Source organism: Odocoileus virginianus, chromosome 9 (assembly GCF_023699985.2).
Source record: "Odocoileus virginianus isolate 20LAN1187 ecotype Illinois chromosome 9, Ovbor_1.2, whole genome shotgun sequence".
Lineage (NCBI taxonomy): Eukaryota > Metazoa > Chordata > Mammalia > Artiodactyla > Cervidae > Odocoileus > Odocoileus virginianus.
The window spans coordinates 16742044-16769453 of NC_069682.1; the positions used below are offsets into that span (position 1 = coordinate 16742044).

Sequence of the window (27410 nt, forward strand, 5' to 3'; positions counted from 1 at the left end):
AACTTTAAACACTCTGCTAGGCTGCTGTTGTAAAAATCATCACCAGAGGTGGTGGTGGTTGAGGGGACAGAGATGCAATATGTATTTCTTGGCGGAATCTAGGGGACCTGAATCCTTGGTTAGATATAAAAAATGAGAGAGAAAGGGCAGTGAGCAACAATTCTGTGCTTCAGCCCAATCAGCTGGGTGGAGAGTCAGGTGCTGACAGGTAAACTCCAGAGGATCATATTTGGGGAGACATGACATGTTGAAACTGGTGTTTACTTGTCTGCAGGTAAAAGTAGAGGCGCTGGGGGCACATGGGGAGGCCTGATGATGTGGAGGTTTGGGAGCTGAGGATGGAAAAGGTGACTCAGAGTTTGGGGCAGAGTCAACCGAGCGGCTGCCCGGGAAGCCTGTGCTGGTCAGGAGGGCAGAGGCCGAGCTCCGAGGACCCTTCGGATGCCCGAGGGCTCAGTGTGGGGACCCAGTTGGCAGAAGGAGATGCCGGGGACCCAGGAGAGGCCAGTGCAGAGAGAGGAGGAAAACAGGTGTGGTCGTCAAAGCCAGGGCAGGGCTGCGTTTCTCTTTTTAAATTATTATTTTTTTAAATTACAGTATATGTGCTGTGTAGTATTCTATAAGTTGCAGGATGTCAATATAGTGATTCACAATTTTTTAAACATTCTGCTCCATTTATAGTTATTATAAACCATTGGCTATATTCCCTATGTTGTATAATAGATCCTTGTAGCCTGTCTTACACCCAATAGTCTGTACCTCTTCATCCCGCACCCCTAAACCCTAAATTGCTTCTCCCATCCTTCCCTCTTCCCCCCCTAGTAACCACTAGTTCTCTTTACCTGTGAGTCTGCTTCTTTAAAAAAGTGAACCATTTGCAACAGCGTGGATGGACTTGGAGGGCATTATTGTGCCAAGTGAAATAAATCACAGAAAGACAAATACTGTGTGATGTCACTTACATATGGAATCAAAAGCGTACAACAGGCTAGGAGTGTGTTTCTTATTCACTGGAAGGACTTTTAAAGCAGTGCTTCTACTGAGGAGCTACAGGTGCTCATGGCCTTGGCTGCATGGGAGCTGCTGACCACAGATGTCCCTGGACACATGTGGAGTGGTTACCGTTGTTTCGTTCTTCAGTGTCTCTGTGTGATGCCAGCACAATCTCCTGACACTAAAGCTTGTTCCAAGGATATCATGTATTAACTCCCATTTCAAGAAGCAACGTTCTTCTCCCCCCTGCCCCCACTCTTTCACAAGTACAGAAACCTGTGCCAGAAGTCTGTGTTTTTGAGCCATAGAATTGACGTTTTAAATGGCATGTTAATCCCAACTGCAGATTTTTACAAAGGTTTCAATCCCTGGGGTGGAAAGATCCCCTGGAGAAGGGAAAGGGTACCCACCCCAGTATTCTGGCCCGGAGAATTCCATGGACTGTATAGCCCATGGGGTTGCAAAGAGTTGGACATGACTGAGTGACTTTCACTTTTCATAGAAATTAGGATACGAGGAGTTAAGTTTTTTTAAAGTAAGTTATTGCCAAAATGTAATTGGAGGAAAGAGAAGTAGAGTGATGGAATGATGTTTTTGACTGTGGGAGCCCTTCTTCCCTCATCTCTGTCTCTGCCTGTCCCCTCCTGTTGGCAGCAGTGGAGCTGCCGTGCACAGGACCAGAGAGGGTGGGCCCTGGCGACTCAGATGCCTCCAGCTTTCTCTCATGCTTGCAAAACATGGCCTGGGGTTGGAAAAAATTGCTTGCTTCATCAAAACACCAGCTCTAAAATTACCTTGTGTGAGAGGTTTGTTTGTTTGTTTTTTTAATATTGTGATGTTTAACCATTACAACATGTATATCAGGAGTCCTCATTCTACAATGCATGCATTTTCAGACTCTGTTTTCCCAGAACTGATTTCCCCAATATTTATGAGTTCTGCCTTTCCCGTGGCTTCAAAGAAAATTTAATAAACTGTGATTTGCAGATATCTTTGCTTTTCAAGGCCACACAGCTCATGTTTCATGTTCCATTCAAGAGGGTATGAAGTTTTGGATATGTTCAAGCTATTAATGGTTTTTATAGACCATTGAATTGGTATATAGAACAGTGCCTGTGATTTTATTTAGTTTGTAGACTTTCCCTGAAGGGTTCCTGGCTGTGTCCTGCATATGTGCATCATTTGTTAAGAGCCTTTATGTTATTTTTTACATGCATTTTTTAATATTACAAATCAATCTGTATATTCTGTACTTTATAGCCATTGTTGCATTCAAAAATACTGCATCTAGATTTCTTTCTGAAAATATATTTCACAGGAAAGTATAGAATTATGTGTGTATTTCCTGCTGTGACACAGTTTTGCCTTTTATAATTTCAGTAATAAGATATTATAAACTAATTTTTAAGAAGCAGAAAATGTAACTAGTTAGCTCCTGTTTGGTCATAGTTAGAAACCATTGCGATGCTTTAAAAGGTTTTTTCAAAGCTTGTAGATCTGTCTTCTCAACTTTAATGAACAAATAGAAAAATATATGTAACATTTTCCCTATGGAACTCTTTTTTTTTTTTTGAAAGGTCCCCCCATATTTAAATATAGTTTTACCCATCTGGGTTTTATTATCTTCACTGTCAAAGTTTTATGCTTTTTCTCTTAAGAGTTGACCCCTGCTTGTCTATTTAGTCTGGCAAAACTCCTTTGAACATTATTATTCTTGTGAGGTAAGAATTATAAAATTTTCCTATTATTTCCTAGTATTCTGGGTCTGTAATGGAAAAGGATATTTTCTTCTAAAAGTATCCTCCACTGTCTTGAATACACACAGCTAAGAGGTAGCCGTGTGATTGGAGAGAAAGTCTATTAACAGCCAAATAAAAAGAAGTGTGTGAAGGCGTTTTTGCACCCCAACTGGAGAAATGCCCACATAGCCTCAGGAACAATGAGGGGAAATGAAATCATTTCTGACTCAGGGAATGTTGTTTTCTTCTTGTTTATCTGCTGAGAAGTCTTTGTCAGCTGGAATGGCAGTGTTGGCCTGAATCGAAGAGGCTCCAATTGTGGGTTTTTGGTTCTCAGGTAGTTCTGCTCATTTCCCTTTTGGAAGGCTGTTGTCTACATCCTGCTGTTCCTTGGCCGCTGTGGACTGACTGTGTGGGGAGACGTCTGGAGAAAGTTGGTTGCTGGGAACTGTAGGACCAAACCAGCTGAGGTATTGACATGAAGATGGGGTCTTTTATAAAGATCCTCTGTTGGAGAAGCCAAATCCCTGAAAGGAAACTTTTTTTCTTTCCTGCTCACCTCCATGATTTTTTCTGGGAGAAATTGTTCTGGTTGTAGCACAGACCCAAGTAACTATGGTTGAAACAAGACACAACTTATTTTTCTCTAAAAGAAGTCTGAAGATTGACCGTCCAAGACTTGTATGGTGGCCCCAGAGTGTCAGCACTGTCAGTACCTTCTTTTTTATTCAGCCATCCTTAATGTATATTTCTTTATTTCTTAAATTGTGGCAAAGTACCTATAACATTTACCCTCTTAACCACTTAAAACATTTTTCATTGAATTATAGTTAATGTACAATGTTGCATTAGTTTCCAGTGTACAGCAAAGTTATTCAGTTATAATATACCTTCCATTATACCTCCCCTCTCCTCATCCCCTTTGGTAACCATATGCTTGTTTTCTACGTCTGTGAGTCTATTTCTGATCCGTTCATTTGTACATTTGTATCATTTATTTTAGATTGCAGATATAAGTATATCATATGGTGTTTGTCTTTGTCTGACTTAATATGCTAATCTCTAGGTTCATCCATTTTGCTACAGTTGGCAGTATTTCATTCTTTTTATGGATGAATAATATTCCATTGTGCATGCACATACACACACACACACACCCCACATCTTTATTCAGTTATCTGCCCATGGACATTTAGGTTGCTTTCATATCTTGGCTCCATCTTAACCGTCTTCACATTGTTGGGCAACCATCACCACCATCCATCTCCATAGACTTTTTTTTTTTTTCCATTTATTTTTATTAGTTGGAGGCTAATTATTTTACAATATTGTAGTGGTTTTTGCCATGCATTGACATAGACTTTTGATCTTGTAAAATGCAAACTGAGTCCTCTTTAAACAGTAATTTCCCTTTCTCCATTCCTCATCCCTAGTAACCACCATTCTACCTTTCTATCTTTCTGAACTTTGCTACTTGAGCTATTTCATGTAAGTAGAATCATACAGTGCTATCTTTTTGTGACTGGCTGACTTCACTTAGCATAATGTCCTTAAGTTTCAAACATGTTGTAACACATGTCAGAATGTCCATCCTTTTTAAGGTTGAATAATATTCCATTGTGTGTATAGACCCCATTTTCCTCATCCACAGACACTTCGCTTGCATCTACCTTTTGGCTGTTGTGAATAGTGCTGCTGAGAACACGAATCTCCCGACATGTATTTCTGTCCTCACTGTCACTTCATGGTGACAACTCTGGGTGTCTTATGAGAATTCTAAGCAGAAAGAAGCAAGAAGGGGAAGAGGCAGCTGCTAGTGGAGGCAGCCCCCTTTTTAAAGGAGCTCCCTGGAAGTGCCATCAAGTTTTGTAAGGCAGAAATAAAGACTAACAATGATAATAAAATAGTTAATATGTACTGAGTGCTTTTTTGTGCCAACACACAGTGAATGTATAACTCACTTCATAAAATGAAGCTGTGAGGGTGGTTGCTTTTTAGCCAAGACATGCGGCAACTTGGCCAAGCGTCGGAAGTCACATAGCTAGTGGCAGGCAAAGCTGGGATTCTGACCCGGGAATCTGGCTCCTGTGTCACGCTCTTAACTAATGTCTTCTCTTCTTTTTGAAAAAGGCTGGGGAAAATAGTTTTATCTCAACTGGTGGTATTTCCATTCCCTGCCGAATTGGATCTGCCCTTCCAAGGAGGAGTGTGTATGTGTGTTGACCTCAATGAAGTGAGGTTTGCTAATGTACCATGATTATACTAGTTTAGACCAGACAGATCGAACTTCAACCCAGGAAAAGCAACATGGTGATATCCTGTAACAGCAGCTGTAACTGGGGCAACTTGGCAATTTAAACCCATGTGAGTGGTGTTGGCTTCAGTTCCAGAAGTGTTGGTTGGACACACACATATGTTCTGATGGAGCCCCACTTTTATGCCATGTGTCTGCCTAAGAATTAGGTGTGGTCTCCAGCTCCTGGTGGGGATTCCCTCATAGCTCAGTCGGTAAAGAATCTGCCTGTAATGCAGGAGACTTGGGTTTGATGCCAGGATCAGAAAGATCCCTTGGAGAAGGAAATGGCCACCCACTCCAGTATTCATGCCTGGGAGATCCATGGACAGAGGAGCCTGGCAGGCTACAGTCCATGGGGTTGCAAGAGTCAGACACAACTTAGCGACTAAACCATCACCGCCAGCTCCTGGTAATTTGCCTGCACAGCCCTATTGGGTCTTAAAAGAACATGTCAGCTCCTTAATGTTAAATTTGAATATGAAAATCCACTGAAAGATAAAAAATGAAAAGCTCTGTGTCCTAATTTATTCTGCAGAGGGCATTCTCAGAAATGTGAATCAACAGAAACTGTTTCCTATCATCGACAGAAAAAAGTGCTGACTGACACCTTCACTTTACAGATAATGAGCTCTTTGGGGAAGTTTTCATCTTTCAAAGTTTCCGGGAGCTATCCAAAAATCTGTTTCCATCCTCCCCCTACCCCCGACCCAAACTCCAATGATCACATTATCTCTCAGTCTTTGCCTCTCTCATTAGCTCAGTAAGCATCAGGATATATTGGAGGGTGCTTAAGCTGGCCCTTTCATTAGGTATCTCTTATCAAGTGTCAAAGCAATGAATTTCAATCGCAATACATATTTAATTGATGGTGAATATTTCTGACTCAAAAAAGATACCCCGAAGCTGTATGTGTGTGTTTGCATTCTTTTCTAAGCATGTGTAACCTGGATGCCAGGGTGAGTATCATATCAGATAGGCAGAGGGTAACAGAAATTATTGGGATTGTCTGTCTTCGTTACTAAATACTCTGGATTCTTTGTCCTAATAGGGAAAAAAAAAAGTGTGCAGTAAAGTATCGTTCTCTCTTCCTTTTCTTCTCTCAAGTGCCCTGTTACATAGATGTGTTTTTTGACTTAGGTCTCATTAGCATTTGAGGAATTGCCTTTGGGGCAGTACCACTTACTAAATTGTTCTGATGCTTCAGGAAAAGGAAAACCATGGTAACCAGATGTAGGGTATGATTATTTGCCTCTAACCTGGCAGAGTGTTGGGTTTAACAAAAGAAGCTTAATAGAAATGTTCAAATTGACCCTTCTCATCACTTGGACTGCTTACTGCTCAATCAATCTCTCATTATTATCGGAGTTATTCGGGCAAAGGCAGCAGTGATAGTGTTTTTCATAATCACTCCTTGAGCCAAATGTAATTTGCAATTTGTAGTATTGTATTATGAAACAATAATGCATTAAAATGAACCGTGCAAGAATTAAGAGCATAGTCGTAAAGAAAGGATTCAGAGAAGTAGTTGGGTGAAAGACTCTCAAAATCATGTAAAGTGGACATGGCTGATTTCAGTGCCAAATTAAGCATTTAGAAAAATCAGAATTGTGTCTTGTTTTTACCTTATTTAAGTGTGCATGTGTGTGTGTGTATATGTATATATATATATATAATCCATTATAAAGTCAATGTAGTAGCTAGAAGGGGAAACAAATTACTTTGCATTTGCATTTTTGGTGTTTTGGGTTAATGTGGTTTGATTGCCTGTGTGGGTATGTTTTGAAAAAAAAATGAAGTATATCAAACCTCATAAAAATCTTGTATGGAACAGTCATTACTGATTGACCCCTTTTTACAAAGAGGGAGTTTATTTACCACAGAAAATATATCATGTGGTCCATGAACTAGCTGATGTCAGGGAAGCTCTAACATCATAATTAAGATATACTTTCACCCATCTCCTGTCATTTGACTTGAATGCCTCCACATATAGATTATGAATATTATTTCAGGTTATTTATGTAGTCATCTTGTATTTTGAAAGATTACTGTGTTTGCTTTCCCCCCCCCCCCCTTAAATCTTTTTATCTGGATCCCATGCTTTCTGTGTGTGTGTGTGTGTGTGTGTATGTATGTTTGGTTTGGTTTTTAAAATCCTTGGAGTTTATGATGATTCTGGTAAAGTCAAAATTGATAATGTGCTAGGTTCAGTTTCTTAATTGCTTTAATATTTCCTTGTCTGTATCCTTCCAGGACTCCTGCAGTGTCGGGTTACTAGGCATATCTGGGCATCCTTGATTTGATAACACAAGCTCCACAGGGGAAACATGCACTTGTGAGGACACTTAATGGGAGTCCTAAGAAGGGCACATTGTCCATTAAGGGACCATCTCAGATCTGAAGGCTGTTTTAGCTTGGTTGAGTAAAAGCTATGTTTTCTTAAAAAAAAAAAAAAAAAGTCACCTATTTTTTTCCTGGATGCCAAGCAACACAAATTTCGTTTATTAAATCTAATCAGACTAGCGCTGATGAAAACCGTACACAATCAAATAATGATCCTCAAGTTTGTGAATTTCCTTTTAAAGAGAACCCCCGCTACACTGCGCCGGCTTAAAACAGCATCCTATTTGACAAAAGCACTATCAAGTTGTCATGTACGCTTTCCAGGGCTGCTGCTCATCATGGTTGATTGCCAAGATGTTTTTTGCCTAAATGGGAGCTTTTTCTGCTTTTCCTAATCAGATCTCTCTTCCCTGATTCATCTAGCATCACCACAAACCACTGCTGAGCAAATCAGTACATGATCATGGTAGCAGTTTCTTTAAATGTCGCTAAAATATGAAAGATCCTGTATCAGAAGGATACTTTGGAAAGTTGGAAAGGATTTTTATTTTTTCCTCATTGATAAAATGGAGGCTGAGGCAAAAAAAAAAAAAAAAAAAATAGGGCCAGAAACCATGAGCCCATTATTATACACAGAAGTATGCCCAGTGACTTCTTGCTGTCTTACCCTCTGATTGGGTTTGGGTGATTTGACCCACTTCTGCTGTTGCCTGGCAGGATTTGCATGTGTCATGCAGACCCCTTTCACTTCTGGAGTATCATTGCACTTAGGAATATTGGCAATGACCTAGAAATGGGGATGTAGCCATTTGTGTGACCCTTTCCAATGGTTAGGATCAGACCCCCCCTGCTCCTTTTTATAAACTTTTAATTTTGTATTGGAGCATAGCCGATTTACAATGTAGTGATAGTTTCAGGTGGACAGCAAAGGGATTCAGCCTTATACAGAGGCGTATCCATTCTCCCCCAAACTCAGGGATCAGTTCTTGATCTTGAGTCTGGATTCCTGGCCTCCATAGAAAAGTTCATTCGGGAACAATGTCTCCTGGACCTCCTTGCCGCTGGCAAAGCAAGATTTATCTCAGTAATTTCAACCAAGATGTTTGAATCAACTGCTTTCAGTATAAAGGCATAGAGTGGCTAGCTGTCTTTGGTTCCTAAAGCTTTGGAGGTGGCTGGGTGTGGTTATAAAAAAAGCCTTAGGCTGGAATCCTGGCTTTGCTGCTTAGTGGCTAGACGGCATGTGTGCTCAGTTGTGTCCAACTCTTTGTGAACCCATGGACTGTGTAGCCTGCCAGGCTCCTCTGTCTATGGAATTTTCCAGGCAAGAATACTGAGTGGGTTGACATTTCCTTCTCCAGGGGATCGTCCCAACCCAGGGATCAAACCCACATCTCTTATATATCCTGCATTGGCAGGCAGGTTCTTGACCACTAGTGCGACCCGACAAGCCCCAGATTTTCTGTCTTCTGTGTGTGCTCAGTCACTGAGCCGTGCTCGACTCTTTGTGACCCCACGGACTATAGCCCGCCAGGCTCCTCTGTCCATGCGATTTCCCAGGCAAGAACACTGGAGTGGCTTGCCATTTCTTCCTTCTGGGATCTTCCCGACCCAGGGATCGAACCCAGTCTTCTGCATCCCTTGCCCTGGCAGGTGGAGTCTCTACCACTGGGCCACCAGGGCCTGGCTCTTAGTTGCTAGATGACCTGTTAAATCACCAAATCCCCCTCTGCTTCCTGGGGTTTTCTCTAAACAGGAAGGCGAGAATACCTATCTAATATGCTGGTTGTGGGGATCAATAAGATCAAGTACATAAAGAAGAATTCAATAAATTCTAGTTAAGTGTAATTAAATGAGCAAAAAAGCCTTCAACAGGTGCTCAATTATACATCTCACATAGGATTTACAGAGTGAACTTCACTGGTCTGGGGATTTCATTTTCTCTAGAGGGCCCAAGTTTAGAGCCACCAAGGTCTCTTAAACTCAGCGAGGTAACCTGAACTCTGTTCCTCCCTTGAAAGGTGACTTTGGACAGCTCTGAGTGCAGACCTCTTGGGCGTCAACTTCCTTGACTATCAAATAAAGACATCAGACAAGGTGGACTCATCTCCAGGCTTCTGTCTTCAAATAGATATGCACATAGAGCTTCAGTCCACTGAGACAGGAATGCACTAGAACAGTCTGCAGAGACACGTGGCTAGATGTTTGTTTCCTTCAGCTAAAGTTTAGAGCAGTTGATATTTAGGACTTTAAGGCAAGTTGAATTGGGGGAAGTCATTGCTCATACCAAGAATGTGGGGAAAGATTGTACCAGAATCAATCGAAAAAGAGCCTCTAGAGAAACTTGGATCTAAAACCATTTATGAAAAGTATGACTCAAACGGGGCTTCCCTGGTGTTTCAGACACTAAGGAATCCACCTACAATGCAGGAGACCCAGGTTCAATCCCTGGGTTGGGAAGATCCCCTGGAGAAGAGAATGGCTACCCACTCCATGTTCTTGCTTGGAGAATTCCATGGACAGAGGAGCCTGGCAGGCTACAGTCCAAGGATTTGCAAAGAGTTGGACATAACTGAGCGACTAACACTTTCACTTTTTTCACATGACTCAAAGGACTACAGAGGAATGAGGTTAAAAGCTGGTGGTGATTTTGCTTGTGTGAACATGTGCCCTGCCCAAGGCATGCGTGTTTCTCATGGTGATGCAGGATTGCAGGGCGGAGTCTTCAGTTTCGCTCTGCAGTTTCTTGAACTTGGCCCACTGGGTGGCTGGCATCTCCCAGGGATCACCAGGGCCCTGGCACATTGTGATAGCAAGCAGTGCTCAAAGACGGTGCAGCACCGTGGCTGTACCACACGGGTGTCTGCCAGAAACTGGAAATTTCCAGAGAGAGATACAGAGTTCCTAGGGAAAGGAAGGGATTAAAGCACATAATGGTGCAAGTATGCAGAAATGAAGGGCAAAACATATGCAGAAATGAAGGGCGGGGGATGGAGTCAGATGACATGCTGCCCGCACCAGTGCAGGAGCTGCTATTGGCTGGGGACAGGGTCGCGTGGGGTGCGGGGACACAAGGGGTAGCTGATACTGAATTGTCTGCCATTTTCACTTCTCTCCTCAGTCAAGTAGCATCATTTAACCTATACATTTCTTAGGGTAGATAGTAAGACAAACCTTTATAGCAAAGCCCTCCTTAGACATGAAGACCTCAGTAATTAGCAGTGAGAAATGCCAGATTTCTAGGTGACATTTCAGTGAGTTTTTTTTTACAAGAAAATCTTATTTTAAAAATTATTCCTCAAAACCTTACAAGTTAATTGGTTCTAGTTAGTCTGTGTGTTGATTTTTACATATGGCAGCAGACTTAAGACTTTCTTTTTCCTCTTGTGTTTTCAAGTATGATATTAGGAAAAACCCTTTCATTACAAAACTAGTTTTATTCTCTTTATAGCAGCCTGTTGTGTGTTATCGTTCAGTCTAGTCCCTCCTAAAGATCAAAGATTTTGAGGTGGATGAAACTAGAACCTATTGTACTAAGTGAAGTAATTCAGCAAGAGAAAGATAAATATTGTATATTAACGTGTGCATATGGGGTCTAGAGAGATGGTGCTGATGAACCTATTTGCAGGGGAGCAGCGCAGATGCAGACATAGAGAACAGAGTCGGGGACACAGTGGGGGAAGGAGGAGGGCGGCAGACTGAGAGAATATGCGGAAACATGTACATTACCGTACGTAAAATAGAGAGCAAAGGGGAAGCGGCTGTGTGAGGGAGCTCAACCCAGTGCCCTGACAACCTAGAGCGGTGGGATGGCGAGGGAGATGGGAGGGCTTTAGAAGGGACGGGACGTATGGAAACTTGTGGCTGATTCATGTTGACGTATGGCAGAAACCAACACAGTATTAATTTAAAAAAAAAACTCTGATTTTAGTAGCAGTATAAAATATAGGAAGAGTTCAGTGTTATTCATACCACAGCGAGAATGAGGTTATCTTCCTAAAAACCAAAATATTGGTTGAAAAGCACAAACCTCTTACAGTAGTTAATTTCCCACAACAGCTCTTTCTGTAAAAAAACAACAGAATTTGGTTGCAAGCCATTATGACTGTTGGTTTGTGGGTTTTGTTTTTTTTTCCTCCTCCATTCATCAACAAGTGCACATCTTGCCCATCACTCTTCGCAGTAATAATATATATGGCTGATCTGGCAGACAGCCGTGATCTCATTTGTAGTGCGTCACGGTGGAACCCATTTAGCAGATTACGTGGAGATTACTTTAGCTGAATGAAAGCATTGCTGTATCCTTTATGAAGAAAGCCATATGTTTAAGCAATCAATTTCACTCTGATAAGACGGGCTCATCCACTGTATCCTTCTGTGAAGGAGTCTTCAGTGGCTTGTTGGCATTTTTTCCATTGTACCTTTTATCTCTATAGGGCAATACCAATTTCCTATCAATTTTTTTCTCAAGCTCTCTATTTGTCTTTTTGTCCCTATTAAAAAACAAATAAAGGTCATTCTACTGTATTAACACATCATAAGATTTAACCAACAAATTCTTCCAGAACTGGTGGTGACTTCTCTTTGAACGTGTGTATGGGGTAGTCAGAAGGCAGTTCATGAGACGGATTCTTTCCTGGGAATGGGTTTGCTTCCTGGACATATTATTAACATAATATTTTTTTCAGTTATTCTCTTCCTTGGAAAATGACCTAGTTGAAATTCATTGGTGGCTTTTCAAAGGTAATACAATAAATGTAATTGATGTCCTCCAAGTTTCTAAGCATCTTGCTATTAAATGATTGTCTTCATATGTTGATTACTGATTTCAGCTCTGAAACTGACTGTGTGAGTATAAGTGTGGCTGGAATTTCTCGATGACCTCCCCTGTCCCTCTTTCAGGAAGAATTAAGCAACTGTAAATTAAGATGAACACTAGAATAGATTGGCGATTAAAGTGATGAGGATATAGCTACCTGTTTTTTTTTCTTTCTTTTTATACTGTAGAATGGTTGGTGTATTTTTTTTTTTTCATTTACAGTCTTTATTTCATTCTGTCAAAAATTACAGCTGAGGGATCCATTTTTACCCCAATTATCAAGTAATGTGCTATGCTTTTATAGTATGCCTTAAAGAAATCACATAATTTATTAACTAAAGCAGGCATGAAGGGGAATGTCCAAAAGCTAACCTATACACATTTTATCTGTGGTTCATTCACTTTTTTCCTATATTAATTTGAATGTGTAATTTTAAAAAGGAAAGTATAGCAATTTGATAACAAATTTACAAATAATAAAATAGCATATTCTGATGATTGGCAGCAGCCTGAAAAGTAAAAAATAGTCTGTCGCTAAGTTGTGTCTGACTATTTGCGACCCCATGGACTGTAGCCCACCAGCATTCTCTGTCCATGGGATTTTCCAGGCAGGAATATTGAGTGGGTAGCCATTTCCTTTTCCAGGGGATCTTCCCAACCCAGGAGTTTGTCTCCTGATTAGCCGGTGATTCTTTACCACTGAGCCACCTGAGAAGCCCCAGCAGGCAGCCTAGGAAACTAATATTTTGACAACAAATACAATTAAAGAAAAATTCAGTTCTTAAATATGAGTTGGGATTCACAGGTTGTTTTTTTTTTTTCTTTTTGATTGTGTATTTTAGATAAAAAACTAAAAGTTGGTAGACTGAGTTAGAAAACTGAAACTTTCTTAACAAAATAGGACAAAGACCATTTGAAAAAAAAATCTTAACAATAGCTAATTAAACTCAGTGCTAGATTGGGGCTGAAAATAGCTAAACTGCTTTAAAACATGGAAAAGTCAACCACCTCAGTTTTCCCCTGGATTATTAACTCAAAGGGTAGATCCTTGTAAGATTAAGCTGTACCACCCACTCTAGTATTCTTCGGCTTCCCTTGTAGCTCAGCTGGTAAAGAATTTGCCTGTACTGTGAGAGACGTGGGTTCAATCTCTGGGTTGGGAAGATCCCTTAGAGAAGGGAAAAGCTACCCACTCCAGTATTGTGGCCTGGAGATTTACATGTACTGTATGGGGTTGCAAAGAGTTGGACACAACTGAGCAACTTTCACTTTCACTTTGGTTCAGATAGATGATATTGCTGGTGCCATGGTAATGTTTCTCAAATATGATACAGGGTTGAACGTATATAATCCAGAATGAGAACCAGTACCACAAAAGAAGCAGGTCAATATGGTGACAATGTAGTGTTTGAAGGGTATTAATGAACTGAGAAACTAAATGGTTAAATGATTTACCTTAGGAATCCCTGTTATAAGTAAATGTTATGCATTAAGATGTGAACTTGACATTTTTCTTAAAGTTAGAATTTAATGGCTTTTATATTTCCAGGTGCCTTAGTGTTGCAGAATTTTCACAATGGCATTCACATGGGCTTTAAATAACATGTACATGCTGACAACACACAAATTAATTTGTCCAGCCCTGCACTGTTCCCTGAACCCCTTGTAGATGCTCAGTAAATTCTGTCAAATGAATGAACATTATGTGTTAGATGATGGCTCCTCCTGAGATATGTCAGTTGTTTTGGTTTGCTCTTTTGTTAATTCATTCTATAAAGATAGTCATTATGAAAATAAAAGACTCGCTCCTTGGAAGAAAAGCTATGACAAACCTAGCAGCATATTAAAAAGCAGAGACATCACTTTGCTGACAAAGGTCTGCACAGTCAAAGCTATGGTTTTTCCAGTAGTCATGTATGTGAGCTGGACTATAAGGAAGGTTGAGCACCGCAGAATTAATGCTTTCAAATGGTGGTGCTGGAGAAGACTCTTGAGAATCCCTTGGACAGCAAGGAGATCAAACCAGTTAGTCCTAAAGGAAATCAAGCCTGAACATTCATTGGAAGGACTGATGTTGAAGCTGAAGCTCCAATATTTTGGCCACCTGATGCAGAGAACTGACTCCTTGGAAAAGACCCTGGTGCTGGGAAAGATTGAGGGCAGGAGGAGAAGGGGACGACAGAGGATGAGACAGTTGAATGGCTTTACCGACTCAATGGACATGAGTTTGAGCAAACTCTGGGAGTTAGTAAAGGACAGGGAGGCCTGGCACGCCGCAGTCCATGGGTTCACAGTTGGACACGACTTAGTGACCGAACAACAACCACAAAGATACTCATTATGTTTACCTCCTAGGCATTATTGATATATTGACAAGAACAAAGGAAAGAGAAAATTTTTTATTTTTAAAGGTTTGTATTTATTAGTTTTAAAAGCATGCTACATATTTTCTCCCTTGTAAGAAGTCATTAGTTTCTGGGCTTAGGTTTCTAGGGAGTTTTTCTTTTCTTTTTGCAACAGAAATAATCTTCTAATTTCTAAATAACATTAAAATTTAGGGATATGTTTGCTTTGTGAAAGTTAATTTCACAGGCAGTTTTCATTGTCATTTAATGATACAGATAATTTTAAAGGAATAGTGGTGGTGATGCTCTAACTATTTTCTGTTTTAACCTTTTCAGAATGCTTTCCCTTACTTACTTATAACATAGTGTTACTTTCATGAACACAGGAAGTATTCCCGTGTACTCAAATGCTGCATATTTGAGATCACATTTATATCAAAAAAGAAAGATGTATGTTCCCAACCATTCTAGTAATTGAGATTTCTCTTTTTTTTTTTGTTTTTAAAGATTTTTTTTTAAAGTTAACCAGTTTTTAAAAAAGCCTTGAATGACTTTGTTACAATATTGCTTCTGCTTTATGCTTTGGTGTTTTGACCTTGAGGCATGTGGGGTCTTAGCTCCCTGACCAGGGATAGAAACCATGCCCCCTGCATTGGAAGTCAAAGTCCTAGCCACTGGACTGCCGGCAAAGTCACTTGTTTTTTTCCTCTCTCTTTTATATCAACTTTGATCCTACCCTTTTACTCCTCTTTTTTCAGTATGATTATCACCATAAGCCAAATTCCTACTTTGTGCTCAATTGAGAATTCTCAATATACTTTATATACTCGTGAATGTGTAGTTGACTAACTGTCTATAAAAGAGTTGCTTTTTGAAACATGTGGTGACCAAATCACTCCAGATGAATGTTATTTCTGTGGACAGAGCACATGCCTTCTAGGCAACATGGTCTGGTCTGGAGAACAGTAGAAAAAAGCAACAGAGTGGAAAAAGAATGGATACCGAGTATGGGGTTTCTGAGGCATTTCAGATGCCGAAGGGAATCATATTAGTGTTTTCTTGGAAAGCCTAGAATTCAGTGCCCATCTGTGGAAATGTGTGTGGACTGTTTCTGAATCACGTGTTTGTTCCTCATGTTTGTTTTTGATCGGATACAGATTTCCAAGTCAGAGATGCCACATTCAGCAATAGCGTTTCATCAGGTTTAGGAACAGTATTTGTTGAGACTGCCTTAAAGCCTTCAGTTTAATAAGCCCAAAGTATGGTCAGAGTGTAAATTATCCTTTTTTTGCTTCAAACCTTGCAAATATAACCTTGTTTGTCAGCGTTTAAAGTATGACACATGTTGCCAATAAACCTGTCTATGAAAATAAAGAATAGTTGTTTGTGAAGATATCATTAAAATGATGCTTGTGGATTTCCATTCTGTAGTCCTAAGAGAAACCCACTCTGATGCAGATTTTTATCCTCTTTCACTCAGTTCTGTGCATTTATGGATTGTGTGTTTAATAAGGATGAAGCATAAGGATTTTGTTATTTTTCTGTTGGCTAAAGAAAAACAGCTATGGAGGCCATTTCCAAAGACGGTTTTTCTCTGGAAAGTTGCCCTTAAAGTGGATTAAAGTAATCTGTCTGAAAATATTAATACTGGGCAGGAGGCATTGGGGCCTCATTTTGAGGATGCTCACACTTCGTTGAGTGCATAGGTCTTATCCCAGGAGAATGACAATGCATTTTGTATACATTGACAAGTTAGAATTTTTTGTTATCAACAGGTTTGGCAAACATCGAAAAGATGACAAGATTGAGAAAACGGGTAAAATAAAAATACAGGACTCCCTTACGTCAGAAGAAGAGAGAGTACGGATGAAGCAGGAGCGGGAAAGGTAGATGTCAGTTATTTGGGTGGACCTCATTCAAGGGAGGCGCTTGTGTTCCTTTCTACTCTTTCTTTTTTTAATATAAAGAGATTTATGAAATTTGTATTTTATGCATTTATTTTTATTTTATCTTTCTGTGTCAGTCCAAATACTGATGGTTGGATGAATACAATGTAAAAACAATTAAAAGGAAAAAACCTTATTTTACTTTGTGGCATTGAAATGAATTTTATTGGTTTTGGTTAAGATCTTTGCATAGAAGATGGTAGGGCATATGAGCATGGATATTAACAGAAAATAAATCAGCATTAGTGATCACTGAAAATGGCAAAAATATGTAATCTGTCTCATTCACCTATGAGTATGTAGTATACTGTAATACTTTTAAAGAAATATTCATCTGGAAATAAAATTATTTGAGTTTTTATATCTCATTTAAAATATTTTGATTTTTAATAAGAATTGAGGAGGCTATTGATTTTTTACTATATTGTTTTCCTATGAAGTCAGACATCTATTTCTTTTTCCTCCTGTTTTGCTATCATATTTTGTGTGACATTTTTTACTTAAATGTTTCTCTATCTCTTCCTGAAAGATTGTTATCTACTGTTGAATCATTTCATGGTGGGAACCCACAGACCAATGAAATGGATGAAAAGTTACTTTGATCAAGGTTATAAAGCTAAATATTATCCATAACTAGGGTTGTAACCCAGCATCTCTAAAGCTAAGTCGGCTATTCTTACTATAATTCTAGAGTTGTGGCACCTTTGATCTCATTCTTAACAAGGACACAAAGAAAGACAGGCTTTTCTGTCAGAAGTGATTCATGTTTGGATATTTTTCATTCATCTTTCTTATACCCCTGAGGGTTATGTTTTTGTGTTTTTCTGGAATGGTGTGATTCTCTATTTCTAGCATTGCAGTTTATAAAATAAATAAGTGGGGGAAAATATGCACTTTTAATCTATTTTACAAAATTGAGTCTATTTTTCCACTTCTTCTCCAATTAAAAAAGTCATTCCACCTTTCTTGCTTTTCTGACTCTCTCTAATCCTCACCAGTTTAGACATCCCCAAACTTAATAAACTCACTATTTTTAGAACAGGACACGCAGTGTTCTCAGTGTTTGAGTATGGCATTTAAGTGTTCAGCAGTATAAACATCTACCTTAAAAGACTTTCTTATCCCTTAAGGAAGAGCATATACCAGGTAAATGTATGAACTCAGATATATCCACAGGCAAATATGTGATTTAGTTAGAGACTAATTTAATGGGTAGGAAGAAACAATGTACTTCTCCCTATCTTGATGCCAGCTTAGGGGAAGAGTGTCATTAATCCTGCACCATTTTTCATATTCTAAATGTTCCCTTTTTTGCAGTTTAAGATGAACTGCTCTGTTTCAATGCGGAATTCTATCAACGTTTTCCAAAATCCTTTATAATGCATAGTCAAATTTTTACAGCCAAACAATGGTTTTACATAATGGCTTCACTTGTATTATTAATTTGCCTAAGGCACAGTTCACCTCTCCACTTTGCTTTTAATCTGCATCTCTGTACCTCTAATGATGCAATACTTCTGGGAACTAGGTTGGTCCTAATGAATTTACAACGTACAAGAGGCCTAGAATAAAGAATCTTTTAGGGTCAGGGAACAAGTGAATGGTCCATTAAAAAAAATCAATTAGCCTCATAATTTAAGAAAACTGTTTGACTGCATGTTTCAATAACAGTTTTTACAAGTATGTTTTATTTAAACTCATGGATCCTGTAACTGAGCAGGGGAATATATGAGACTCATTGACTTGCATAAGTGGTTCTTGTTTAGTGTGTGCTATTTTGATAAAGCAGTTCTGCTTTTGTAAAACCTCTTTCCTATTCTGTCTATTGGCATTGACATTGCTCCTTTTGAGAATGAAAACTGCAGCTTCTTTGGGAAGAACCTGACTGGAGGTAATAGAAAAAACTAAATAAGCCACTGCCTGTATTCTCCTGACAGCTTTTCCTTCACTGCTGATGGGCAGTGAAACATCTCCTGTAATATTATTTACTACTGTAGCTATTTGAGTTCCAAAAATAATTTCGGCTGATTCTATCTAAAAATAGAAAACCTGATATTCTTTAGTTGTTAGTTATGTCAGGTTCACATACCAAAATTTTTCTTTTGTCAGTACAAATCCACGATGCCTGAATATGACTTGATAGAATATTGAAAAATTGAAAGGACAATAAATATAGTAGAAAATGGTTTTTCCTACCATGTTAATATCTATTTAGATAGTGAAAGTAAGTTAGATTCTTCAGAGCAGGGGTCTGAGATGGAATTTGCCTTCATTCTTGCTCACTTTGCTGCCTTTCCTTCCACTCGCTGCCGTCACTGGGTCTCAGATACATGCTATCTACTTGGAGAAAAGAGGAGAAGGATCCTGGTGTGGGTCTGTCTTTGGGCTTCACCAGTTCTCTCTGAACCAAAGCCTCTGTGCCTCAGGTCTCCTCTTCAGAAGTAAAACAGCAAGGGTGAAGTTAGCTGATCCTGAGATGTGCTATTTTGATTTCCAGCTTTGAGCGCTAAGCTTGGTACCGTACCTGTTCGGTGAAGCTGTTGACCACATTTGGTAGCCCCTGTTAGCTCATTTGGGCTTCCTTGGTAGCTCAGCTGGTAAAGAATCTGCCTGCAATGCAGGAGACCCCAGTTCAATCCCTGGGTTGGGAAGATCCCCTGGAGGAGGGCATGGCAACCCACTCCAGTGTTCTAGTCTGGAGAATCCGCATGGACAGAGGTGCCTGGCAGGCTACAGTCCATGGAGTTGCAAAGGGTCAGACATGACTGAGGGACTAAGTACATTTAGGGACTTCCCCCAGTAACTGCAGTGCAGGAGATGCAAGAGACACAGGTTCAGTCTCTGGATCAGGAAGATTCCCTGGAGAAGGGCATGGCCACCCACTCCAGTATTCTGGCCTGGAGAATCCCATGCACAGAGAAGCCTGGTGGGCTACAGTCCATGTGGTCACAAAGAGTTGGACATGACTGAGCACCTGAGCATGCATGCATGCACATTAGCTCATTCCACCTCACAAAAGGATGGGGCTCTGATTCCCAAATAACACAGATTCAATCACATGATCTCTGTAACTTTGGGCCCACTGAGCTTCAAGTATAAAGCACATCAATGGATTTTTCTGTTAACTCAGTGTCAGAAGTAATCTTTGGCTTTCTTTTTTTTTTTGGAGGGGAGGCTTTCTACTATATTCTTGCTCTGTTGATAGCTTCATTTATATTTTAATGGCATATAAATATTGTGGTGTGGGGTTTCCCAAATAGCATTCATCAGCAGAAAAAGGGCTCCACATGCAAATATGTTTGAGAAACACTTGGTTAAAAGCAGCTTATGCATATTTCTTTACTCTATTATTTCTCAACAGCCTAATTCTGTTCATGTACATTGTGAGTCACCAAAATGTTTGTGGGCATGTTCGTGCTAAGTTGCTTCAGTCATGTCCAAGTCTGTGTGACCCTGTGGACTATAGCCCGCCAGGCTCCTCTGTCCATGGGATTCTCCAGGCAATACTGGAGTGGGTTGCCGTGCCCTCCTCCTGGGAATCTTCCCGACCCAGGGGTTGAATCCACATCTCATACATCTCATGCATCAGCAGGCAGGTTCTTTACCACTAGTGCCACCTGGGAAGCCCACAGACTAGAGAATCATCATTTCCTAACTTATTTACTCATAGATATACATCCGTCTTCATTACTTTTTCCCACAAAATACTAATATCTCTCAGAATTAAGAGTCATTTGGGAAATACTGATGACAAGTAAAGACCATTGGCTCCTAGTTTAGCCATGTCCAGCTCATTCATCTAGCTGGCTATAGAAATCAGAATTGAGTTTTTTTTTTTTTTTCTTATGATGACCACAATAAGTTTAGTGAACATTCATCATCTTATATAGATACGACATTCAAGAAATAAAAATTTCTGGCCTTTTTGCCTCCAGTTTCCAATCACTGGCATTTCTCTTTTCAGTTTTACCGTTTCTAATATCTGCTTTGAGTAAGTTCTTGAAATTTCGATAGAAACATTTTTGTGGTCTTTCTTAGTTGATAAGATCCTTTTCAGAGATGGCATGCGTTTATTTATTAGTTTTTGCAGGATTATCATTTTAAAAATATGTATCAGGATATAGTAGTAAGGTTTCTTTAAAGTGCATGAATAAGAATGAGTAAAATTACAGAAGGAATAAACCATATAGCAACAATAGGTGTATTCCCTGTGCATCTAAAAGAATAAACAATTTTCATTCCTTTTTGGCTTGAAACTTAAGATTCAGATTCCCTGAATTCTGACATCAGAACCCAGATATTCTGGATAATTTTTGCATGCAGGTCACATATTTTCATTCAAATACAACTCAACTTTTAAAGTTTATCCTTTTAGTGGAAAAATATATTTTTCTATAATTTAGCAGGGTTCTTCGTATTTTCTCTGTCCCCTTAAATCCTTCAGAAAAGTCAGTTCTAATCAATGAGATTAGTTCATCAGACATATTTTAAGAACTTACTGTGCAGGTGAACAAATTTTTAAAGAATCTATTAACTTCATGGAAATCCAAAATAGACCAATACTTGGGCAAATTGAAACAGATTTTATTGGCAGTCTGTAACTGGAGTAGGAAAGTCAGTTTTATTTTTGATTAGAGCTTTCTTAGATTTGGCATTATAGCATCTCTTTGAGTTGGAAGTAAATGAAGGTGCTTTGACATTTGTGAAAGCCGGAACATAATGTGAGTGAATGAGCAAGTATCTGTGAGAGAGAGTAGTGAGTGTGTGTGTGTGTGTGTGTGTTTGTTAGTCAAATATCATTCTAGTGTTTTGTTAGTGTAAAAGAGAAATTTTTCTTGCTCACAATATATTAAATTAATAAAATAGTGGTATAAAACTTTTATTCTTATTATAATTGTTCCTCTGTCAAGAATTTCTTACCTTTGTTAAGGTGGAGAAAAGATTTAAACCTCCTAACATTAAAAAATCAGCATAAGACATTATAATCAATTTTGAAAGTTGATGGCCACAGAGCTTTGGGAAGGGGAGAGGCTGGTGGGGCTGGAGTTAATAAGGAACACTATACAGAGATGATAATTGGGGTCTAGATCTAGTTCTCAAGAACTCAGCATTTAGCAAAGTGAGGAATTCTATACCCATGCTTAGACAAAGGGCTGCTGAGAGTGTACATTCTTGTAACTGTGTAGATTCTGGAAAAATTGTGGTGTGTTAGTGGATAGTATTGTCTCTGTGAATGCTTTTCTTTGATCTTTTTTCAACTTTTAATCATTTTATATTATAAATATAGTAGTTTTGAGGGGTGAAGTTTGACTCCCCAATCCCTAACCTACTATAACCACTGTGGTTTTCAACAGCTGCCTTCTTCCCTTGAATTGGAAATATATCTTTAAAACAATTGTTCCTATTCAATAATTTTTTTAAAAGAATCCATTCAGAACATGGAAGGCTTTTCCAGTCAACTTTTGCCCCAATACTATACACATATTAAAATCCTACTTAAAACGACAACTCTTCATATTTAGTGGGACATTTTCCTTCTTTTGGGAATTCAGCATAGATGATCCACTGGCAGCTTACGTCTAGGTAGATGGCAGTTGTTTGATTTGCCCAGCAGGGTAAGGTGAAGATTGAAGGTTTCTGATGTCTGCCATTTACTCAACTGTTTTGAGGGGCAAGTCAGGATTCAGTCAGTTGGTCAAACTGTTTTTTCCAGTTGCCTTGTTGCTTACATTTCATTCTGTCATGAAATTGGGATTTTATTTGATGAATTTCTCTAATACTGATTTTTAGAGAGGAAATATTGCTGGGAAAAGATCCAGGAACTTTGTTCCCAGAATCAGGCTTCCATATGATAGTACAATAATTTGGGGGACAAAATGTTACCCAAAAGAGTTGATTTCAAGCTCTTGAACATTGTTTTGAAGATAGTTTACACTTATCTAATATGTAGCAATCTAAAATTTATTTTAATTAGTATGTTAAAGTAATATTAGTATATCCTATCTTTTGTAGATGTTAAAAGCGATTTTTTTAAAATTAAAAACATTAAAGGTCAATTTCTGCTTCTTGGAGTTTTTAAAAACTTATTATTCAGAACATTCCATGTATTGAGCCTTCATAATGTTGGAGGTAGAAGTATTTTGAATACAATAGAGTAATTTAAGGAACCATTGATTTTTCTATCTTGAGAAGTTGGTTCCTTAATAGTAGTGCTTATTAAGCCTTGTGTCTTTTCTGGATATGTAAGGACTATACTTCATAGTCATAAAAAAGTTATTTTCATTTTACTCTCCTGCAATTAGTGTTAAAAGCCATTTATTGTAAAAGCAAAAATTCTAATGAATAGAAATGTTACAAGAACAGAAGTCTTGTGTGTTTTATCTTCATCATGCATCATCCATTTTAATTAGAGAAAAGGGTGGTGAACACTGTGACAAGAGTCTGGAGTGAAAATCATTAATTGATGTCAAGCTGAAGAGAGACTGTTAGCATGAATTTAGTGACAGCAGGAAAGAAATTAACCTTATTACTTTATTTAGTATATTACATTATTTTGTGTATTATTTTCTATGCAGGTTCAAGGCAATTTCATTATCATAATGGAAAATACTTTTTTTTTCTAACAAAAAAGAAAGGTGTGAATATTTATGTTTGAACATACCAAATTGAAATGATAAATTCTTTATTAACATTTTTAAAGGTCTTAATAAAAAGTTTTAGTAGTTGTTTTCACATTTTTTTCTTAACATTCAGAGAATTGGGAAATAGTGCCTGAATGTGTTGCCCATCCATGTCAGAACAGCTGTCTGCCATCATTTAAACCTCAGAATGGTTCTCTTGTTTATGGCTCAGAACGACTTTCTGGGCTGCTTAAATCAATAGACATTTATTTCTTTGGCTAAGTTTTCTGCTAATCAGTTACTTTTGTCATTGCTGAGATTTGGCTGGAGATAAATTAGATGGATACCGCTAAACAACAACCTGACTGTTCAGAAAAACGGATGAGCCTTACATCTTAGAGATAATTTGTGACCTTAGGGTCACCGTAGAACAGCAGAGGGGGTGTCCTTTTATAGCACTGACCATCTGGAGTTGTTAAGGGCTACACTGCAAGACACCCTCTTTTTGAAAAGTTTCCTTAAACTATGTGATTTTCCTTAAACAAAACCATTTTCTCTCCTGAACCAAAATTTTTTTTCCTGAAATGAGAAAAATATGACAATGAAAATAAACATGAAAATATATGAGATGAATATGTAACTTTTGGTTGTCTCGCGGTGTCTTTTCTCACTTTATAACAAGTAAGACATTCAAATGTAAAAGTATAAAATAAACTCATTGTGTGACTTTTCTTGGCCGAATTATCACTAAAGTGCACCAAAATCACACTGCATTCCTCGTCCTAAAGCTCCACTTTTAGGGCCATTGGTGCAGCAAGCTTCGATAGCATCTATTTCTAGGATGAACATTAAAATGCACATTGGTTCAGGGTAATAACGAGATTTGTCAGTTCTTTGAGTCCTATCCCACTGTTGGTGGCCACAGGTAAACTGTAGTTTTACATATAAATTTGTGATCCATTTTTAGTTAATTTTTGTATCAGGGATGAAGTTTAAATTCAATGTGGGTTTTGTTCTGTTTGGTTTTGTTTTCGTTTTTGCCTACGGATGTCTTAATTGCTCCAGCACTATTTGTTGAAAAGACTTGTTTCATTGAATTGCTTTTGTACAATTATGAGAAATCAATTGGCCATACTTGTAAGCTTTTTCTGAGTTTTTTATCCTGTTCAACTGATCTAAGTGTCTCTCCCGCCATAGGAAACACACCATCAAGTGTGATTCCTCCCAATTTTTTTGTTCTTATCCCAATTGTTTAGCTATTTTTTCCTTTGCCCTTTTATATAAACTTAAAAATAATCTTGTTTGTATCTACTAGAGTCTTGCTGGAGTTTTATAGGAATTACATTAAGCTGTTTATCAACTTGGGGAGAACTGACTTTACTATGTTGAGTCTTTCATTCATGAAAATCATATGTCTCTCCAGTTTTTAGATCTTCCTTGATTTCTTTCATCATCTGTGTATAATTTTCAGCATATAAGTCCTGTATATGTTGTGTTAGGTTTATACCTGTGTATTTTATACATATCTATAAACAAACCTTTCTAATCAGTGTATTTCATTCTTTTAGTGGTTGTAAATGACATTGTAGTTTAATTTTGGCATCTGTGTTCACTGCCAAGATATAGAAATATGATGGATTTTTGCTTATTAATATTGTATTCCTATTCTGTTACCTTACTGAACTTTCCTTTTAGTTATAGGAGATTTTTTGTAGATTCCTAAGACCATCATGCTGTCTACAAATAAGAATGGTTTTATTTCTTCCTTTCCAGTCTATATGCCAGTTATTTCCTTTCCTAAGCTGACTTCATTGTCTAGAATTTCACTATGTTGAATTATAGTGGTGGGAGCAGATATCCTTACCTTTTTCCTGATCTTAAGGGAAAGCAGTCAGTCTTTCTCCATTATGTTATCAATGGGTTTTTTATAGATGCTTTTTATCAAGTTTAGGAAGTTAGTTCTGCTCTATTTAGTTCTTTGAGGAATTCTCTCATGATGACTACTGAATTTTATCAGATGCATTTTCTGCATCAGTTGATATAATCTTGTAATTTTTTCTTCTTTATCTCTTAATATGATGTATTGCATTGTTTGATTTTTAAAATATTGAACCAGCCTTGCATTCAGGCAATAAACATCACTTTGTCATGGTATATAATTCTTTTTATATATTACCAAATTCTATTTGCTAATATTTTGGTAAGGAATTTGGTTTCTATATTCATGAGAAATACTGACCTTAGTTTTCTCTTCTATTAATGGACTATGTTCATCTGATTTTTTATCTTTTCTGTATTCTTTTAAATATATTTATGTATCATTTATTCTAGCAGTGGTCTACTTTGAATATAAAAAAGTAAATAACCTTGCAATAAAATGTTAAACACAGCCCAAAGTATTGCTTTTATAAATAAGACTTCACTTTTAAGTAAACATTTAAATTTATAAGTATGTAATAGAAATATTTTTTCCCATTAAAAATTTTCAAACTTCTATCAAGGGTTGTTGAATTATCTTCAGCTAACTAAGACCAACTTAGTACAATATCAATAGATTGATTTCAGAATTTGGTTGAGTACATGCCTTCTTGTCCTTAATCTCGGGATTTTGCCAGCACTGTATACATCACAAAAAATAAAAGTCAGTATCATTAAACTGAGATCTTTTGCCACTAATAAAGAATAATAGTGTGGATTCATACTTAAGCTTCAGAGTATGTTGAATGTGTATGGTATCACTATAATGAGAAGATCGTACATGTATATCCATACATAAATGTATGCAAATACAGTATATGTGTGTATAACTTTTTAAAAAGTGACTTTTTGCCTCAAAAATTTCATGAATAAAATGCAAGTGGATGCCTAAAACTATTCCTAGTGGGTTTTTAGAGTTAGTTAATAAATGATAATTTAAAATAAGATGTAAATTATGAGTATGTCTTATTGACATGAACAAAGCTATCTGAAATGATAATTTTTGAGAATCCATGACATTACCTTGATAATCTAAAAATAACATTGTTTATCCTATCTAGCTTCTTAGAACTGCGTGAAAGAATATGTATTTTGCAGTGTATTTTGATGAATGTTCTATATCCAGTTCTTAGGAAAGGCATAGTTTTTCTTGCTCCAACTTATTTTAATTTTACAGGATTCAAGCCAAAACTCGAGAATTTAGGGAGCGACAGGCTCGGGAACGTGACTATGCTGAAATCCAAGATTTTCATCGGACATTTGGCTGTGATGATGAGCTGTTGTACGGGGGAATTTCTTCCTATGAAGGTTCCATGGCTCTCAGCACCAGACCTCAGAGCCCAAGAGAAGGGCATATGATGGATGCTTTGTATGCCCAAGTGAAGAAGCCGCGGAATTCCAAACCTTTACCTGCAGACAGGTAGGCTCCAGAAGCAATCAGAGTATTGCTTCCAAATTAGCTATTATATAGTTTGTGACAAGTTCATCAGTTCTCAAGCAAGAACTGCCTTTTATTAACAGCCTTTGAAAAGCTGTTGTGTCTGAGAGCATCGAGTTTACACAAATTAAAGTCTAATGGAAGGAACAGTAGAGATTTTGATAGCTTGTCTCGTGATCCCAGCGTATTTCATCTTGTTCTTAAAATGGTTTCAGATGGGAGACCTGTAGTTTAAAACTCAGATAAGAAAAAGTTGAAATTGTGGTTCTTCAATTTAAGGCTTGTTTTTTTTTATTGTGAGGTGAGCCTCTATTTATGATAATTAAATAGATGAGCAATGACATGATTTGTTTTAATTATGGTTTATTTGGGCCTTTTTTTTTTTTTTTTTTGGTGACATGATTTTCATGTCATGAAAGAATTAGTGAATGAGATATATAGTATAGCCAGTCTTGAAACTGCTTGTTAACAAACCACAGGTCTGATTGTGTACATTAGTATAGCACAAAGAAGTGCAATGCTGACCCTATGTTAATGGTTATATATTTATTTCAAATTTTATCTGAAACAATTTAGAAACATCTTTTTCCATCCCTCCATTTATATATTCAGGCACCATATAAAATTTAGTTCATGAAGAAAATAGTACTCATTTCTTTTTATTTGAAACACTTGCATGCTATTGTCATAAACAATACACTCACTCCATCCCATCTTATAATGGTGTCTTAAAATCATTGCTCAATAGTGGAGCTATGCTTTGAACATTAAAAGTAGGAAGGTTTCCCTTCAAACCACTGGTTCTTTAGCATGCATCAGATACCTGGAGGGCTTCTTAAAACACAGATGGATTAACCCTTTTCCAGAATCAAAATTCTGGAGAAATCACAGAAA

The 27410-nt window shown here is 37.9% G+C and overlaps 1 protein-coding gene across 1 annotated transcript in view; it reads left to right on the forward strand.

Moving 5' to 3' along the window:
• PARD3 (par-3 family cell polarity regulator) overlaps positions 1–27410 on the forward strand; it is a 554870-nt gene that overhangs the window by 391794 nt on the left and 135666 nt on the right. Inside the window, 2 exon segments of the mRNA XM_070472024.1 lie at positions 16311–16421; positions 26256–26498. Of these exon segments, the coding sequence (XP_070328125.1) occupies positions 16311–16421; positions 26256–26498 (354 nt within the window).